Raw genomic sequence first — 16,863 nt, forward strand, 5'->3', positions numbered from 1 at the left:
AGACTCTTGTAGATGCCATTCCCTATCACGCAATGCCTCTCAGTCATAAACACATGACAAATGCGGCCTTAATCATTTTTTACGAGCGGGGATGTGCAGGGGGCAGTGCATGGTTAGAGGGGAGAGGGGAGCGGTGAGCAGCAGGCGGCCCCCTCTGCACAGAGGAGAGGGCTGTGTGGTAAAGTCTCCTCTGGAACATCACTCGGCCAGCGATCCTTTGATCTCCACACCGCAATTACGCCAGCATCCAAATGAGCATGGAGTCGCCTCTGAAACAGACTTCAAACATGCACATGTACGCATTCTCATACACGTACACATACACTGTATAGGATTGGAGCCATGTGCTCCTCTCAACAGTAAATGATGTACTGTCTCCAGCAGAGAACCTGGGGATGAAAGGAGGCCTTGCTCCTCGTCTGATCCCTCCATTAATGATGGCTTGCTAAAGCTAATACTGTGTATTCTTGTCTAAACAAGGGCAGTTTGGTATGTGGTTCCCATACTCCAAACAGGATGATCTCGGTTAACAATGGACTGTTTTTCAGGAGGCTCAAAAAGTGTGATGAAACTACTTGCTGCTGCGATTGAGCGTCTGCAATAATGAAATCGATTAACTTGCATACGTCAAACTCATAAAATGCTCCTAAAATTAAAAACATTACCCTAAAGCCTGAGTGGCACCATGTGCCGAACAAAAACAGCTCAATATAAAATGTAAAAAACGCGAGGAGCTGAACCTGTGAAATGGCTTGAAAGGGCGTCCTGAGAGACACAGATAGGATTGGCTTATTTGCCTCATTCTGGGATTCGCCTTCTTTTCCTCCACACATTAAAGCTGAGATTGCAATTTGTCTAGCTGTTTGCTTTGAATAGTCCTTAACCGTATCATCATCTCAACTGTGCTGGTGGAAAAACACGGGGGCATGGCGACAGCCAAATGGCAGTCTGGCGTCTCTGCTGCAGACTAGCTGCCATTAGGGCTGAGAGCAGCATTTATTGTACAATTAGGGCCAGCTAGATCTACCTGTAATCATCTCCATACAGGTGTGAGCTGCTCTCTGGACAAGGGAAGTGACTCATCACTTGTCAAACATCAACACTTTGATGTCGGCATTGTTCATCGCAGGGCCCTCAGGATACCTGAGCACTACTGTTTGCCTGTTTAAAACGCTCAAAGATTTATTGCATTTCACACAGTTAAAAAAAACACACACACACACGCAACAAGAGAAAAAAAAACAAAAAACCCTCTCTTCCTACTGATGACGGATGTTCCACATGCCATGAATCATTTGATTTATGAGTTCTCTTCTCCCTCCCCTCTGTCTGACAGTCATACTTTCGTGTCAGGAACATTTTAACAAACAAGTCATAGGTAAACAACTTCCCTTGTAATACAATGCTGCCAAGCAAAGCGCTAAAACAAATTTTGTAAGAACTGACACCGCAAGCCTAGAGGGCAATTGGAAAAGTGCGATAACAATCCACAAGTTGGTGTTATTGACAAAACGGCTGTAGTGTGGAAAAGTAGCCCTTTCAGATATAATGGATGTCTAACACCAGCCTTCAAGATCTGCTCTCACTGTGGCCAGATGACAACATTACTATAAAAAGTGTTGTTCTTTTTTTTTTTTTTGACAGAGCAGAGGATCACAGAGCTCAAAACACGGCAAAGAAGTTTATTTAGAGCGTTAAAGGTCATCCTCGGGATAGTTCGCATTATGAATAGTGTTGCACCTGCGGTTCTCTGTATGTTAGCACACATTTTCCCTCAACTCACTGCATCTCAAGAGAGCCCCAGTCGTCGCTGCGATCTGTGAGAAAAGTGACGCTTGTAAAGCAACAACATGTGAGGATAAAAACAAATATTTGGAGCAAAATAACTTAAAATATTCTAATATCCTTCTGAGTTATTGGCTCTCACAAGATGATATTAATTACTTGTTTGGCCCTGGATGTACATATGTTTGTTTACTTGGGATTTACAGCCTTCGCTCTCTTTCATATCATATGGAAATGACACATTTTAATGGAAAATGGGGACCATATGCTAGTATGTGTTTAATGAAGTGCAGAGTCTGGGGTCTGGTTGGGATTTGGAAAGCTGGATGTTGTGTTCGAGCTTACTTAGTGCCTCCTCCGGGCAGATCCTCTCACAAAGATATGACCGTTTCTGTCAGCAGGAGACCACAGTCAGTCGATCAGCGAGGCTAACTCACACACACTCTTCACACCCCGGCACATGCTCAGGCAGACGCATGCACGCAGACTTTTTTTTTTTTTATAGCTGAAATGCAGATTCAATCAAAGTTAGTAGAAATCAATGTAACTCCGCACATAAGTAGAAGGAAAGCTCTTTGGTGGTGATTAATAAGTGCAATGAGACGACTCGCCGCCTTCCCTCCAAGCACTTACCATTTGTTCTTTCTCCTGATGTAGTCTTTCTCAGAGAGGTTAATGAGGTAAATCATCGGTTTGGATGTCAAAAACAAGTATTTGTTCAACACTTCGATCTGTGACAAAGATACACAAGGCAAGTACTGAGAATCCAAACTTTTCCAAAGTAGCCTTTGAGGACAGTACAGACAGAGATAAGTGAAGCCAAATCAAATTAGGGTCTGGTGTATAGGCACTGTGGGGTGCGACTATAAAGCCTCAAAATCAAAATCAGCACGGCCAGATGTCATTAGCTCGTACAAAAGTAACGTCAAAATACAACCAACAAAAGGCTGTGCATAATATTAACTCGTGATTTGCACAAAAGACATGTTGCTCGAAAAACAAAAACAAAACAAAAGCAGTTGTACTCTTAGGTCAGATAAAAAAAGATTAGCAGGATAAATCACATGAATAAACTCAGACTGTAACATCAAAGGCTTACCTCCTTGTCGTTCCAATCGTGATAGTAACGGACGTGTTTCTTTTCATCCAGTACCCAGCTCTTGATTTTGCACATAACGTCCTGTTTGGGGTTAAAAGAGAATGAACAAGAAGCCATTAAAGGAGATGAAAAAGAATATAAACCCAGCAGGGTATGGGGTAATTATTTCCTAAATGCATGGCATCCTGATGCCAAAATGAACAATGGCTGTGCTCGCATTCAAGCAGGAGTGGCCTGGCTTTGACAGGGATGGCATGCACAAGACCCCCTTCCCTCCTTTAAATCATGACAAAATGCCTTCTGGGGTGTCTCTCGCTTGGAGCCGCAGTTTTGAACATCAATATTCCATCGGGACTGTTTAATGAAAAGGATAGATAGAGCAGACAAAATTGGAAAGAGCAGGGAACTAATTGGAAGTTGGTTAGTTAGGTGTAAATTATTGGTCCTTCCTCAGGCACTTTGCAGAATGTAGTCATACTGAATGAGCACTAGTGAGGTATAGAACTAATTATTCACCGTTTCTTCTGGAGAAAATATTGAGCATTTCCAGCTATGTATGCCACATTCATTACTGAGGTACTTGTGGGTTGAGACCACAGGCAAGACTGGGTCTTGACAGGATCTGGAAGCGGAAAAGGGTGGGAAAATGGGAGGGAGGTAGTTATAAAATTTGTAATAAAGAAATTGAGCCTATTATTGTTGATCCAGCCCCACAGAAATTAGCGGAACACATTCTTTTTGTTCCTGTCAACTTGACCTCCCCCTTCATATAAAAACTCCTCCACCCCCTGCAACACTCCCCCTACCTCCTTTTCCCTCCCCAAACCCTTGCAGCACTTCACAATCATACTCCCTTTTGAAAGAACTGAGGAAAAAATCCTGCCAGAGCCTCAATTACACAATGGCAGAAAAAGCTCCACACACTGACCCCCAGCCAGCTGCATTCACTCTCTGCACATCTCTCTCCACAGGAATTCTAAAGGCCTTTTAGTCAGGCAGCCAGAGTGCAGCCAGCGGGAGAGAGCGCAGGAAGAGCTGCATACACTCCGCCCGCGCCGTCCCAAGTCTTCACAGAGAGATTAATCATCTGTGAAATGGAAACAGCAAACGGCCAGTGACACAGGCTGAACCCGCTCCAGGTTTCCCTCATCAGCTCGCAGCCGCCGTGCAGTGCTCCTCTAACAGGCAGGTGTTAATAAAAGGCATATAGGTCCCACAAGGGTCAAACACATATGCCTGCCACCATGAAGCTCCGCTGGTGGGCCGGCTTCTTATTATTGTTTTTTAGGGATAGGGATTTCGAGGATTCACACAGACAAAAGCAATGAAACATTGTTCTTGTAAACACAGCACCGGCAAAATGGATTTAAATTTGTCCAACAATGCATACATATGAGCCCTGTGCTGCTTCTGCATGTGCATAAATTTAGCTTGAACTCAACAATGAAATATTACGGTGACGTGACAGCATTTTAAAACATAATATGACATCTAATAATAAATTCCAAATTTGCTTGTTTTTTTTTGTCTCTCCTGCAAAATCTCATTTTCTTAAACAGCATATCTTCGGCAAATGAAAACTCAAAACAATAATATGGTCAGTTTTTTTTTTCTTCCATCAATTTTGCCTTCCTACCTGTCAGATAAAACAGCATTCCTCTCTCTGACAGATATCCTTTTTTAGTTTACAATATTAGTCTTTCCCGATGTCTTTCAGCAGGAATTATACTGAACGAAGCCCTTATGTTTCATTTGTTTCTGCAAATATTCAGCATTATTTTTTAAGGACTGCATGTGCAAAGTATCACACTTTATGACTATACACATATATACACAGTTCTCCTAAAGTTATGTGGTAAGGCATGATTTGCATAGTAGTAACAATGTACAGGAAATTAATTAATTTCTCATCAAGCATATTTTGAGTTTTTGTGACAGAAATTTGTGGTTTTGTCATAATTACTCCAGTACTTCACATAATTCTAACATTTTTTTCCACATAGTAAATCACTAGTTTGTCTTATTTCACTTCTAGAACATATAAAAAAAAATGTGAGAAACTGTGTGAGATACACAAATATTTATGACGCAGCTTATTGTAAACTGCTCGTGTCCACAAAAAACAACTCTATAAGTGTGAATGGTGCAATATAAAGGTGATAACAACCAGATTTCTAGACCCTAAAATAAGTTGCCATCAAAATAATTCTTAAAATCTCCAACAAGCAGGATAAAAGCAGTTCTTGCTCATGAAATTTCAGGCCAGACCTGTAGAGCATATTGGAAACAACAATGGAAATTAGATCTTATTTCAAAGGTCTTACAAATCACTCAGTTAAGAGGAAAATCTAAGGAAGTAATCACTATCTTAAGAGTTTCCACAGAATTTTCATTTTTATTTCATTGCATACTGCGGCTCTGCAAAAGAAAGTACAAACCATATTGTTCCTTTTCAGTTGTATATTTTTAGATGTAAACTCGATGCACACGCGCTCTGCATATAGATGCTGACATAAACATGTGTATATGTGTCTGTGCACAGCTGAGTGTGTCAAACGCCAGGCTCAGCCTGTGAGACAATCACACAATCCCTCCCATCTAAAAGCTTGGTGCAGCCTTTGATAAGCACCATTCTTTGCCATATAAAGAGGTCTTCTATAGATTTCACTTGCCGACGTGTGCACAACCTTTGACAAGTAATGTATCATTTTTATTCATTGCCTAAAATTGATAGCAATTATGTGCGTAAGCGGCCACCTGCCTAGCCTGAATGGCTCCTGTCTGTGGGGCTACCGGGGTGTGGGGAAGTGCTGTTGGCTGCAAAGGGAAGAGATGGGGGGGGGGGTTTAGTCTGAGGGGAACCAACCAAACACAGGGCCTCTGCAGCAGGTGAAAAAGCCCCTCTCGTTAGTGTAATGAGTGGTCAGAGCTTCGGTGTGTCGGGGCCTGAAATTGGGCATGCCGCTCCAAAGTGAAAGGCCAGAGCCCATCCTAGCCTGCTCCAGTGATGGAGGGGCATCATGAGACATTTACATCCAAATCATTGCTAATGTTTGCAACTCAACCTCATTACCTTAACCGTATGACCCATCTGAATGCGTCTGCATCCACATACGTTGTGATCCGACAGCCAAGATGTTTTTTTTTCCCCCGCGCCTTGCCCTCCACCTCGCCGTGTATAACCGGGGAGTCCTCTGTCAAAGAATATTCTAAACATTTACGGTATTCATGGCGAGGTATAGGCATATGTGTCACCCACTGTATGGCCTTATACAATTTCCTGAGCTGCTGTAGGTGTACAAGCATGAGCAAGAGCTGTGCCATGATTTGAGTATTACTTTAGATGAAAAGAGCTGTGTGGAAACACTTTCATTAGCCCATTGCTGTGACCCAGGGTCAGCAGCTGAATAAGTAACTCTCTATTAATGATTTCTACAGCAGAAAACCCCTGACCCCTGATCACTTTCAATCTCAGAAAGGGAAAAAATAGAGCAGGGGGAGGGGTGAGACCTATTGGAGGGAGATTAAAAAAAACATTTTTTTCCTCCTCTCCCTGGCCATGTGTGTGGGAGGGTTATTATTTGTGCCTTGCTGTGAGGGGGAGCAAAGGGCCTGCTGGGACATTGACTCACGTATTCTGGTTTGAGTTTCTTGTCACCGCCTCTAATGGCCGTCTTCTCCAGCTTGTCAATAATAGGGCCGATCATCTCCTCATCCTTCAGCCTCAGCTCCTCGTGGATGATCTCCATATCCCTCACCGGGTCCACCGTCCCCTCAACATGGATGATATCCTCATCCTCAAAAGCACCTGCAGCGATAGGACACAAACACACAGAGAGAGTGTGCTTCAGTATAGATATTTATTTATTTTTTTGTTCCCAGCAGCATTTCTTTATGTGAACACATACAGTACAGTACAAGCAACAGAATCAATGCCATTGACTTCTTGAGATCGAATGTGAAGCAGTGATTAGATATAGCCCTGAAAAATCATTAGCTTTTTGCAGAGAATATGGGAAAAATAAACATCCACATGAAAAAGCACAGTGGGAGTCACATGGAAGTCATAACAAATATAATAAAATACTTAGCAACATATTTAATATTTCTATTCAGCCTGCAAGTGTCAGAACTGTGAGAAACCAGCTTACCGTGTCAAAGTAAGTTCCCCTAAAACTGGCTTTAAGTGCAACAGAACAGGCTTGTCTGTCAATCTGCATGAAGTGAGGAGTGCGCTGCCATGCATTTTGTACTGTTAGCCTTTAAGTTAAGAAATATGAGAAATAAACAAAGCTGGGTATGATTTAAGAAAAAGAAAAAAAAAGTCAATATTCATGGACGCTAGACGACAGTCTTCCCCCGGCCTAATCATTTGCGTCTTAGCCGTGGCTGTGCTGGTGATTAGGTAATGAGGCTCTGAAGCAGACCATTTAGCCAGCAGCTGCTCTAAGGACTCCTTCTGATTCTCCAGCAGAGCTCAGGGGTGAGGGAGGAGGGGGACACGGGTGTACATCTGTCACATGTGACAGAGAGTGACAGCCTTTAACAGTACTAGTGACAACTGTAGTGGACTACAATATGTTCTTCAATTTACAACCAATACAGAGTTTGTTTTATAATATCACCACGTTCACAAATAAAAAGGGGGATCGGAGCAGGTCAGTCGTGGAGGAAGTATTCGGATACTTCTATTTGGTAAAAGTAGCAATACTGTAACATAAAAGTACTTTTTTATAAGTAAAAGTCCTGCATTTAAAGTACTCATATAAATGCCCCCTGTGCCTAAACTATGGTATTCTATTATTTGACTGTTATTATTATATTATTTGATTATTATTGCTGATACAAGTAAGTAAGTAGCATTTAACTGCTATAGCTTATAGCTATAACTATTTTATACACTGTTGGGTGTATAAACTATATATCTGAAAAAAAATATTTGTCATATTTTATAAGTTCATCACGTGTTTTGTATAAAAAGTAAAAAGCACAATCAGGTATAACGAAGCATGGAATGTAAATACTTAAGTACAAGTAGCTCAAATCAACAGGATCTGGAGCCTTGATGCTAAATACTGTACAGTTGGAATATGCCTGGACACGCTTTCATAAATCCGTCAATAACAGTGACTCGTGAAGCTTTACAATGTGTCATAATGGGAATGCCATCTCATTCAACAGGGAAGTGGATGTCAGGTAAATGATGACTGGGCTTTAAGTCAGGAGGGGCACTATGTTTGGAATGTGGACGGTGGCGCCGTTTAATGTAATTAACAATCCATTTTCACACACACCTGAACGGTGAAGGTCTGTTGACAGGTAAGGCCCTGCGAGGTAAGAACGTCACTCGGATGATGCGCCGTATACAAATCATCACAAAGCTGTCACATCCATCTCTCAACAAGTTCAAACAGTGATACATGAAGAAACTATCGATGACTCAAAGATGTGCGTAGTAGGGTTAGGTCATGATGAGCAACGGCATACCTGAGATTCATGCACATCTTTGCATTGTGTATAAAGTTCAGATCAGATCACAGGAAACCTTACACAACCCTGACAATACACTAATCAGACAAATGTTGTCTACAGATGAAGCTGGGTGACTCACGGGATGTCAGTCTGTGTCAGTCAGTCATCCACTTTGGTCGAAACAGATATAAATAAATAAATCATAATCATGGATTACCCTGACATTGTGTACAGATATTCATTGTCCCCAGAAGATACAGTACAATGTAATGACTTCCTAGCTCCACTGTGAAGTTTACATTTGTAAAATATAGCCTCACAGAGTCACAGTGTAGCTGTACACCCTTATTCATGAATGAGAACCAGTGCCTCTGAGAATTTAAACCGAACTGAATATGAACCTGAAATTGTGTACAGATATTCATTGTCCCCACAAGATGAACTGTAATGATTTTTCCTCTAGCACCACTGACGTTTGTGGCTTTGAGTCAAATATTTTGACCACTATTTATAGTGACGCCTACAATCAGAATCAGAAATACTTTATTAATCGGGAAATTGTGCGTGACTAGCACGCTAAGACGCCAAACACAACCTGCTGAACAGCATCGTCTTTGTAAACATGTTGTTAGCACATAGTTATCTCACAGTGTAGCTGCAGACTCGTGTTCATTAATAAGAACCAAACTGAACTGAATATAAAAACCCACACCAATGATCTTCCTCATGCACGGAATATCATATCTTATTCTTCGTGGGTTAAGTAGGAGGGATAAGTACCTGATTTTCCATGATACTGAACTACAGGGCGTTTACAATCTAGCACCACTCATCAGTCACATCTAAACATCAAAGCTCAACAACAAAATGACAGACACCCAGAAATCCTACACCGGTGGCCTTATTACTCATGCAAGCCAACAGAAGCTGTAGACTTTTGTGCAAGCTGTCATCCTGTGCGTTGTCCTCATGGTGAAATGAACTTATCCAATTACTCTTTGCCTAATCAGGCTGTTTTGGTTCCTCTCCTCTTGCAGAGGTACTCCACAGTATAAACAGTTCACTTACGCCACACAGAAAGGGGCTAATCAGTGGAATTATTGTTTTGCTGCGCCAATTTACCAGCTCCCTGTTCAGCACTGATTGGAATGAAAATTTGCTATTGTCTCTGCATGAACTCAGAAAATATAATGCAATGTAATCATTTTGTTAGCTGCAAGAATATACATACATTATAAACGATTACGATGTACAGTTTTGATACACTGTGTCTCAGATGGAAAATGCATATGAGTCTGTATGTAATTAGGAGCAAGGCGGCTTAAAACAGGTTCATGTGGGTAATAAACCCCTCATGATTGGTATAAATCACTGTTAATGAATCATGAGGAATGACTATAGGCCTATCGATGCATTAAGGAATGTTTAAAGCACCCAATCATTGTGTAACACGTTTCTTACTTCTTAAATAAGTCACTTTGTTTCTAACTATTGTTTTACAACCTTCATAATAAAAAAAAAAGCTGATAAATCAACATTTCAGAGAGGCTTTCAAAGAGCAGGAGCAGCTGATCACTCACTATTTAGTCATCAGCTGACACTCTCCTCTGACTACCACATATTCCAAAGTAATTTGCTTTAATTAATTTCGCCTAATTTAACATTCACATCTACTTTACCGCCATCCCATTCAAGGCTTAGAGCCCCGGAGAACAAATGCATGAGGTGAAAGAGAGGAGAGAAATCTGAGGGGGCAATCTCCACAATTAGTCCTTTAACAACTGGGTCTGGGTAGAGCTCTGTGAAGACAGCTCTTATGAGGCTGCGGCGCCACACAAAGCCGCATACAAGACAGTAAAAACACGCAAGAAAAAAAAGAAAAAGAAGAAGAACAAGGTTGGAAAGGCCCAGTTTCAGTAGTCAGTCTGTCTCACAATTAAAATTTTTACTGCTTCGTTTTCAGACAGTGTATGTTTTGAAGACAGTATTAACAGGTGCCCCTTTATTGGGATGACAAAAGGATTAGTGTCTAGAGGGTGAGTGGTGTTCAATGGCCTGATTAGGGATCAGGCTAAGCTCTGAGAAATTATGGACTTAACAGCGGCGCTGCAGGCCAGGGAAGATTGAGAAAACATAACTGACATTTACATGAGAAAAAAAAAGAAAGAAAACGATGAACAGAAATATGACTTTGTTAATTTTATCATGGAAAATTTGACTGCAAGACATTTCAGATCAGAGCCTTCAGTATAAACAACTAAAAGTGTCTGTGTGTGCGTAACACCTTAAACCAACCAAATGAGCTCGAGTTCGTATCATTACTTTTCTGTCGGGTACACAGCAGACAAGGCATCCATCTGAGTCAAGTCGAGATCAATACTGATTGAGCTGCTTCCTCTGATGCTGCTACCTGGGAGGATATGTGGTCAACATAATTCAGTTAAATTACAGTATTCATTGACTTTTAACTTCCTGTGCATGTTTTCACTTGCAAGACGGGGTATGAGCACATCTAAAGAACTTGCATTCCTCGAGCTGCTTTTAAAATGTTCATGCAAACTCAGTGCCGCAATTCTCCTGGTATTCAGAGCAGTAAAAGCTATTTTATGAGTCTGTCAGGAAAAGCACATTATGGATGTCTTCCAGCATAAAAAACATTGGCAATGCACACAAGGGTATTTATGTTCATTCAGGAAGTATCGTCTTGACATTCATTTTAGGATACATGAAATTGACAGCAATTTGTAGTGCGCTGCTTCTGTAACAGAGTTTGTGGCATATTCAGCCTTGTTTCTTATGTCAATTATGGCAAATACATTGGCTGCTAAGAAGCAGTTTGACACCAGAAAATGGTGGGTTTGAGCCCTTCAGGGATACACTCATGTTTTCTACATGATCCCATCTTTCAAAATAGATCACAGCCAAATCACAGAGCTTGATAGTATGAATATCAGCACCTCTCTAGGTGTCTCCAGTTCCTATGTAATCTACTGTCAACTGCGGCGTCTCATACCAAACCGAGCATTAAAGGTGCATCTTTCCACCATGTTTGATATCAATGAGAAGAAAAAAAGAAGAAGACATGTCGAGGGAAAGCCGTTCAGACAAGCCTGATCTGCGTGCAGCTGAAAGGTGACTGTACCGGAGGAGGCTCCAGTTTCCACGAACTCCACCGACAGAAAACAACAGTGTTAATTCCCTGATCATTAGCTTAACCTCTGTCATTCAATTTATTTTGTTAAACCGCGGAGCACGAGAGTGCCTTAATTGAAAGGAACCCGACATATGCACGCCACTGTTGTCCCACATCATTCAGAGAACAAACCTTTTTAGATCCTTAACTACTATAGTGCTGCTGATTGCACAGGCACCAGCAATTTTCTAACCAACCGCCACCTGAACAATGATGTGTTCAGCTTTCAGGCCCTCCAGCCTTTCAAAGGTGAATCATTTCACAGTTTGGAGCGAGATCTCCATAGCAACTCCTCTTTGAAGGGTTTAGAATCACCATCCAATAATTCTATGATCATCGGGCCTTGCCATTCCCAGTGGTTCTTTTCACAGCGGACAGGCAAGGGGGGCATGAGGAGGAAGCAGGAAGATTCTACAGTCTATTTCAGGCAATTCATCTCGCAGCCCCATTAGAATTCAAAATATTGCGACCTTCAATCACCGAGCATGTTAACTGGAGCTGTGGCGATCTCCAGTCAAGATGGGTAGACATTTTGCTCTAATCATCCACGATGAGTGGAGGCTGACAAAAACTCTTCATTCTCGCCGAAGCAAAATGCTCATTTAAATGCTGTGACAGCTCCTCGGCACCGCCCGGAAACACACAAAAGGAGGATGATCCTCACGGCTAAATGATCTAGATTTAGAATTGCAGTATTGGTTAAAACAACAACTAACATAAACAAAGAGCCGCATGCAGCACGGTGCAGCTCTTTTTTTAAATTTTTTATGACTGACTTGTAATGCAGCGTTACAATTTTTTTTTTATACCAAGATGCAAAAGTAAGCAGGTGCTAGGACCCAGACGGGATTGTCGTACAGCATGGTGTATTTTTGTTCAAGTATTGTGTGGGAAGTGGGCTGCTTTGCTTTGCTACAACAGAACAGAAATGTCAGATAGATCTCAGTATAGCTGTTGTCTGTATGAGTTTAAAAGCACTACTTAGGTTCATTTCAAACTCACTGTTTTTTGTTTTTTTATATATATATATTTGCTTGATAAAAGCCAAAACCTTCACAACAAAACAGTCCACCACACAAGTAGATATTTGTCCAAAATCATCATGGAATACGTAATAATTGACTAATATTTATTTCCTCTTTAATAATGTAACGTAATTATCATTAGAAGTATTCATTTGTTCGTTGGTACCTCCACAAAAACAGTGTTTTACAGGCTCCAGGAGGCTTTAAAAGCTCATAGTTTGCACTTATACACAATGAGATAGTATATTATATTGCAAGTACTGATATTACCAAAATGTCTTTTTAAATGTTGGATTAACTCAGGAAAAAACTGTTTTATTTACTTGATCACTGGAACGTTGTGTACTAAGCTTGGCTCATCTAGCTGTTCAGCATACTTTAAGTTGTTTTTGTACCAAAAACGTGATATATAATAGCATATTCCTTCGTGTCATAGATCTTCCATTGTTGTCCGAAAACATGCGGTGATAGCTAAGTCTGAATGGATGCTTTAGTATTAAGACGATTAAAGCATTGTTGGTTTATTCCATTCAACCAACAACCAGCTTAAGTGTCTCAATGACCTACAGCACGACATGAATTAATGAAAGGGGATGTCACCCTTAGGTAACGCCAAAAATTTTAATAAACAGGCTTAGTATGAGTGAAATATACTCAAATACTGACTCCAGTATCTCACATTAACTTCATTAAATACACTTTTGTTGGTCTTGGTAGGATTTCTCCTAAAATAACTTCTTAGAAGTGAATTAATAAATCACTGCAACGACTGACTCAGCAAATAAATTGCTGAGGATCCGCTCAGTTTAGTCACTGCTGAAGTCACCGGGCTGGGTGAGGTGTGCTGGATGTTTGTCAAGTTTATAAATTTGTGAGCTGTTGAGTGATAAGGCCGAATTGCTGGAGAGCAGCCATTACTGGCGTCAGTGGGGAGGCAGGTTGGCCATAAATCATCTCTGTCTGAATAGTCAATCCAGTTTGTTCTTAACGCCTGTAGCTAAACAATCAGTTTGATTTGTTCACTCTAAGCGATTAGTGGAGTGTGGGCTGAAATCTGAATGATGTCCTAACCGAACACAAATACAGTGTCCTACCAGATTCGGCAAAGTGATGATCAACTAATTTAGGAATCATCAGATTCGGATAGTCATCATGCGATGATTATTCTAATATTGGAGCTCTTTAAATAGAGAACCTTTTTAGAGGTGAGTGAAGAGGACCTGGAGAGGCACGACCACATTTGATCACATTAGCCCCACCACCGAAATAGACTGAAACACACAGCAACTCGACTCGAGACACGCCTAATAAACATTATGTTTTTTTACATGAATAATAATTGTATGCGTAAGAAAAATAGCACTATATCTTTATTTATAATCTGTTAGAAGATAAGAAAACGCTGTCATCCATGAACGCTGATTTAGTGCCAACATGCCGCTCATGTAACTGTTGTGTACAGTTGCTGAAGAGTCTAGCAACCATTTTTCAAAAGGTGTTTTCTTGGTTTCCAAGACTGCAAACCAAATACAAGAATTGTGCTCTGAACTAAAGTAGCAGCTCATTGGACAGCGGTTTGTTGGCTGTTACCACAGCACCGGTAGGCACAAGTCCAGGTTTATATTTACAGTAGTCTTACAAAGCCAAACCATTTACTATGAACATGTTGTTCAACCTGGAAACCAGATCGAACATGCCTTAATTTCCTTTAATACATAAAAGAACGCTGTGTGAAATACACCAGTCCAGAGAGTCAGATTATATTAGTCAGATTCTGTATGTATCTTATTTTACTATTTATTTATTATTATTGTTATTTAGAGACTAAGGACGTCATTAGCTTTAGTACTAACCACAAAAAAACGGAACAAAATTATTCTTACATTATTGTTTTATGAAGAAAATGAAATACTCAATTCTGGTGTATTTTTAGCATTTAGATTTAAAGTTATGTGGTCAACCAACATACACCATCAATGCACAACATTACACAAATAACGTAAAGGATTAGAGCTGCAACTAGCAATTCAAAAAATTCTTCTCAGTTAACTCAATTAACTGTTTGGTCAATAAAATATCAAGACACTGCTAATTATGTCTCTAGAACATAAGGCAATGCCTTCTTGTTTTATCTGTCAAACAGTCTAAAACTCAAAGACCAATAGTTTACTACAACTCGGAAAAATATGCAAATCCTCAAACCTCAAAAAGCTGAAAACAATGAATGTTTCAGCTTATTTTTAGTTTATTTCCCTAAAAACTACTCACATTATTTTATATAATGTGCAAAGTTTCTTGTGTCTACTTCAGGCAGTAGAGGAGGAGAGGGGAGAGTTTTAACTTAACCAGGAGTTCAGGTGCTGAAAGCATGAACCACAGTGAGAGAAGAGTCTACGCCAAAAATAACAGCTACTTTCCAGCCGGCTGCCCACAACCACAGCCAGTCCCTAAAGATTATATGTGCTTTACCACAGTATCTTAAGGCTAGATTCTTACTGAGTGTCGCGCAACCGTAAATAAGTCTTCATTAGAAGTGAAACAGAGCATTCCTACAGTGATGGGGAGGGACTCTGTGTGAGCATTCAAACATCTAATTGCTGGAAACTAAACATCTGGGAATAAGGCCAGGTGAGCTGGCAGAGTTGCTAGCGGGGAACAGAGGAGCAGATGAAGTAGAACATGTCTGTATCTTGTCTCAGACAGTGAGGATCCAGTCGCGTTCCAGTCACCGCAGAAGCACTGGGAACACTTAGCCTGCAAACCATTTTGTTATGAGACCAGGGAACACCAGTCATTCAAGAGAATCAGCTTTCAGGATGTCATATGCGCCTTAATAGTTTTTGGAAGGTATTGTTGAAAGTAAATCCACTGTTTATGCAGCCTTTTCAAAGTCAAGAGAGGTTGAAAAATATTCATAACGTGCACACTACTGGAGGAATTTTGAGATGTCAAGAGGAAAATTCAGTTACTCACTGAAAAATATTGAATATCTTCAAAGGACGTAAATATTAAGACACAGTCTGTGCTATCCTGCACTACCTTAACGCCTCTAAAACTCTGCAAGCGTTCACTATTTCTTACATTTCACAACTTCCAAACACTGTAACCAAATACTGGAAATAAAAGACCATTAAAAAATATCTGCGACAGAATTGGCTTCAAGGCTGCTCTCTGGAGGTAAACATAACTTCCAGCTGTTTCATGTTGCAAACACCGAGCCTCTCTGTGTAGTATCTTTATAAACCCTTCTGCTAATTACAAGACAAAAACCCCCAAAACAAAACATACCGCTCCAGACACGAAAAAGTGATGAACCATATAATCAAGCTATATAAAAGTAGTGGCTTCGACATTGCAGTCTGCCTGACACCAGATAGATATAATTACAAAACAAAACCAGCTATGTTTAATGGTTAACTTGTGAAACATACCACATTGTTTCCGAGGACTTTGCAGAAGAGTGGAAACAATGGCATGCCAAAGCAGAGAGATGTAAACACACACACAGAGAAGACGCTTTCGATCTCACTGTTTCCGATTGTTGAGGATGTTTATCTTCTTTGATGAGTAGAACCAAAAAAAGAGTTGGATTTGAGTGAAGATGTGTCATATGCATTTAGGTCACGTCAATAGAAGTGTGTATGTTTTCAATAATGTACATGATGATGTATATCAAATACATATAACCCACAAAGTAAACAATAATATAATGCATTTCCTAACAAGTGTTGATATATCTTATTCCTCTGTGCCGTAGAGCTCTATTCCTCCCTCTGTGACAAACACATCAATCAGCTGCATTCTTGCACTGGTTGACATGTTCCTTCATTACCATGAACACACACACACACACACACACACACACACACACACACACACACACACACACACACACACACACACACACACACACACACACACACAGTAGTTTATTTTGACTCAGTCCCACGTGCACCATCCTGCTACTGTGAATACTCACGAGTTCACCAAACGTGTATTAATCCGCAGCTGAATATAGTTTTTTAGAAAATTACTTAAAAAAATATATACCTGTTTTTAAAGATTCAACAACTTCGCACTTCAGACAGGATAAGGAAATGTGTTTTTGTTGGCAGCTGGAAAAAAAAAAATAGAATAACACCAGCCTTATTGTACCAAACATCCTTAAAAAATGAAGTGACAGCAACTCATTTATCTCCACCTTACATGTCTTGTCAACTCTGTAAATCATTACGCAAGTCTTACAGTGGGTGGTCTTCCAGTTCAACTTCTCACAAAACTACACAGAG

General features: G+C 40.5%; 1 protein-coding gene across 3 annotated transcripts in view; it reads right to left on the reverse strand.

Annotated features, from left to right (window-relative positions):
- LOC104924446 (obg-like ATPase 1) overlaps positions 1-16,863 on the reverse strand; it is a 43,324-nt gene that overhangs the window by 14,965 nt on the left and 11,496 nt on the right. For 2 of the 3 annotated variants that reach the window (XM_019274208.2, XM_010737790.3), the window contains 3 exons: positions 6,517-6,692; positions 2,885-2,965; positions 2,419-2,516 (listed from right to left, as the gene is read on the reverse strand). In XM_019274208.2, the coding sequence (XP_019129753.1) occupies positions 2,419-2,516; positions 2,885-2,965; positions 6,517-6,692 (355 nt within the window). Of the gene's footprint in view, positions 1-2,418; positions 2,517-2,884; positions 2,966-6,516; positions 6,693-7,035; positions 7,104-16,863 lie in introns of those variants that run through there. The other variant, XM_010737791.3, reaches the window with a different exon arrangement.

Source organism: Larimichthys crocea, chromosome XVIII, assembly GCF_000972845.2.
Source record: "Larimichthys crocea isolate SSNF chromosome XVIII, L_crocea_2.0, whole genome shotgun sequence".
NCBI classification, from domain to species: domain Eukaryota; kingdom Metazoa; phylum Chordata; class Actinopteri; family Sciaenidae; genus Larimichthys; species Larimichthys crocea.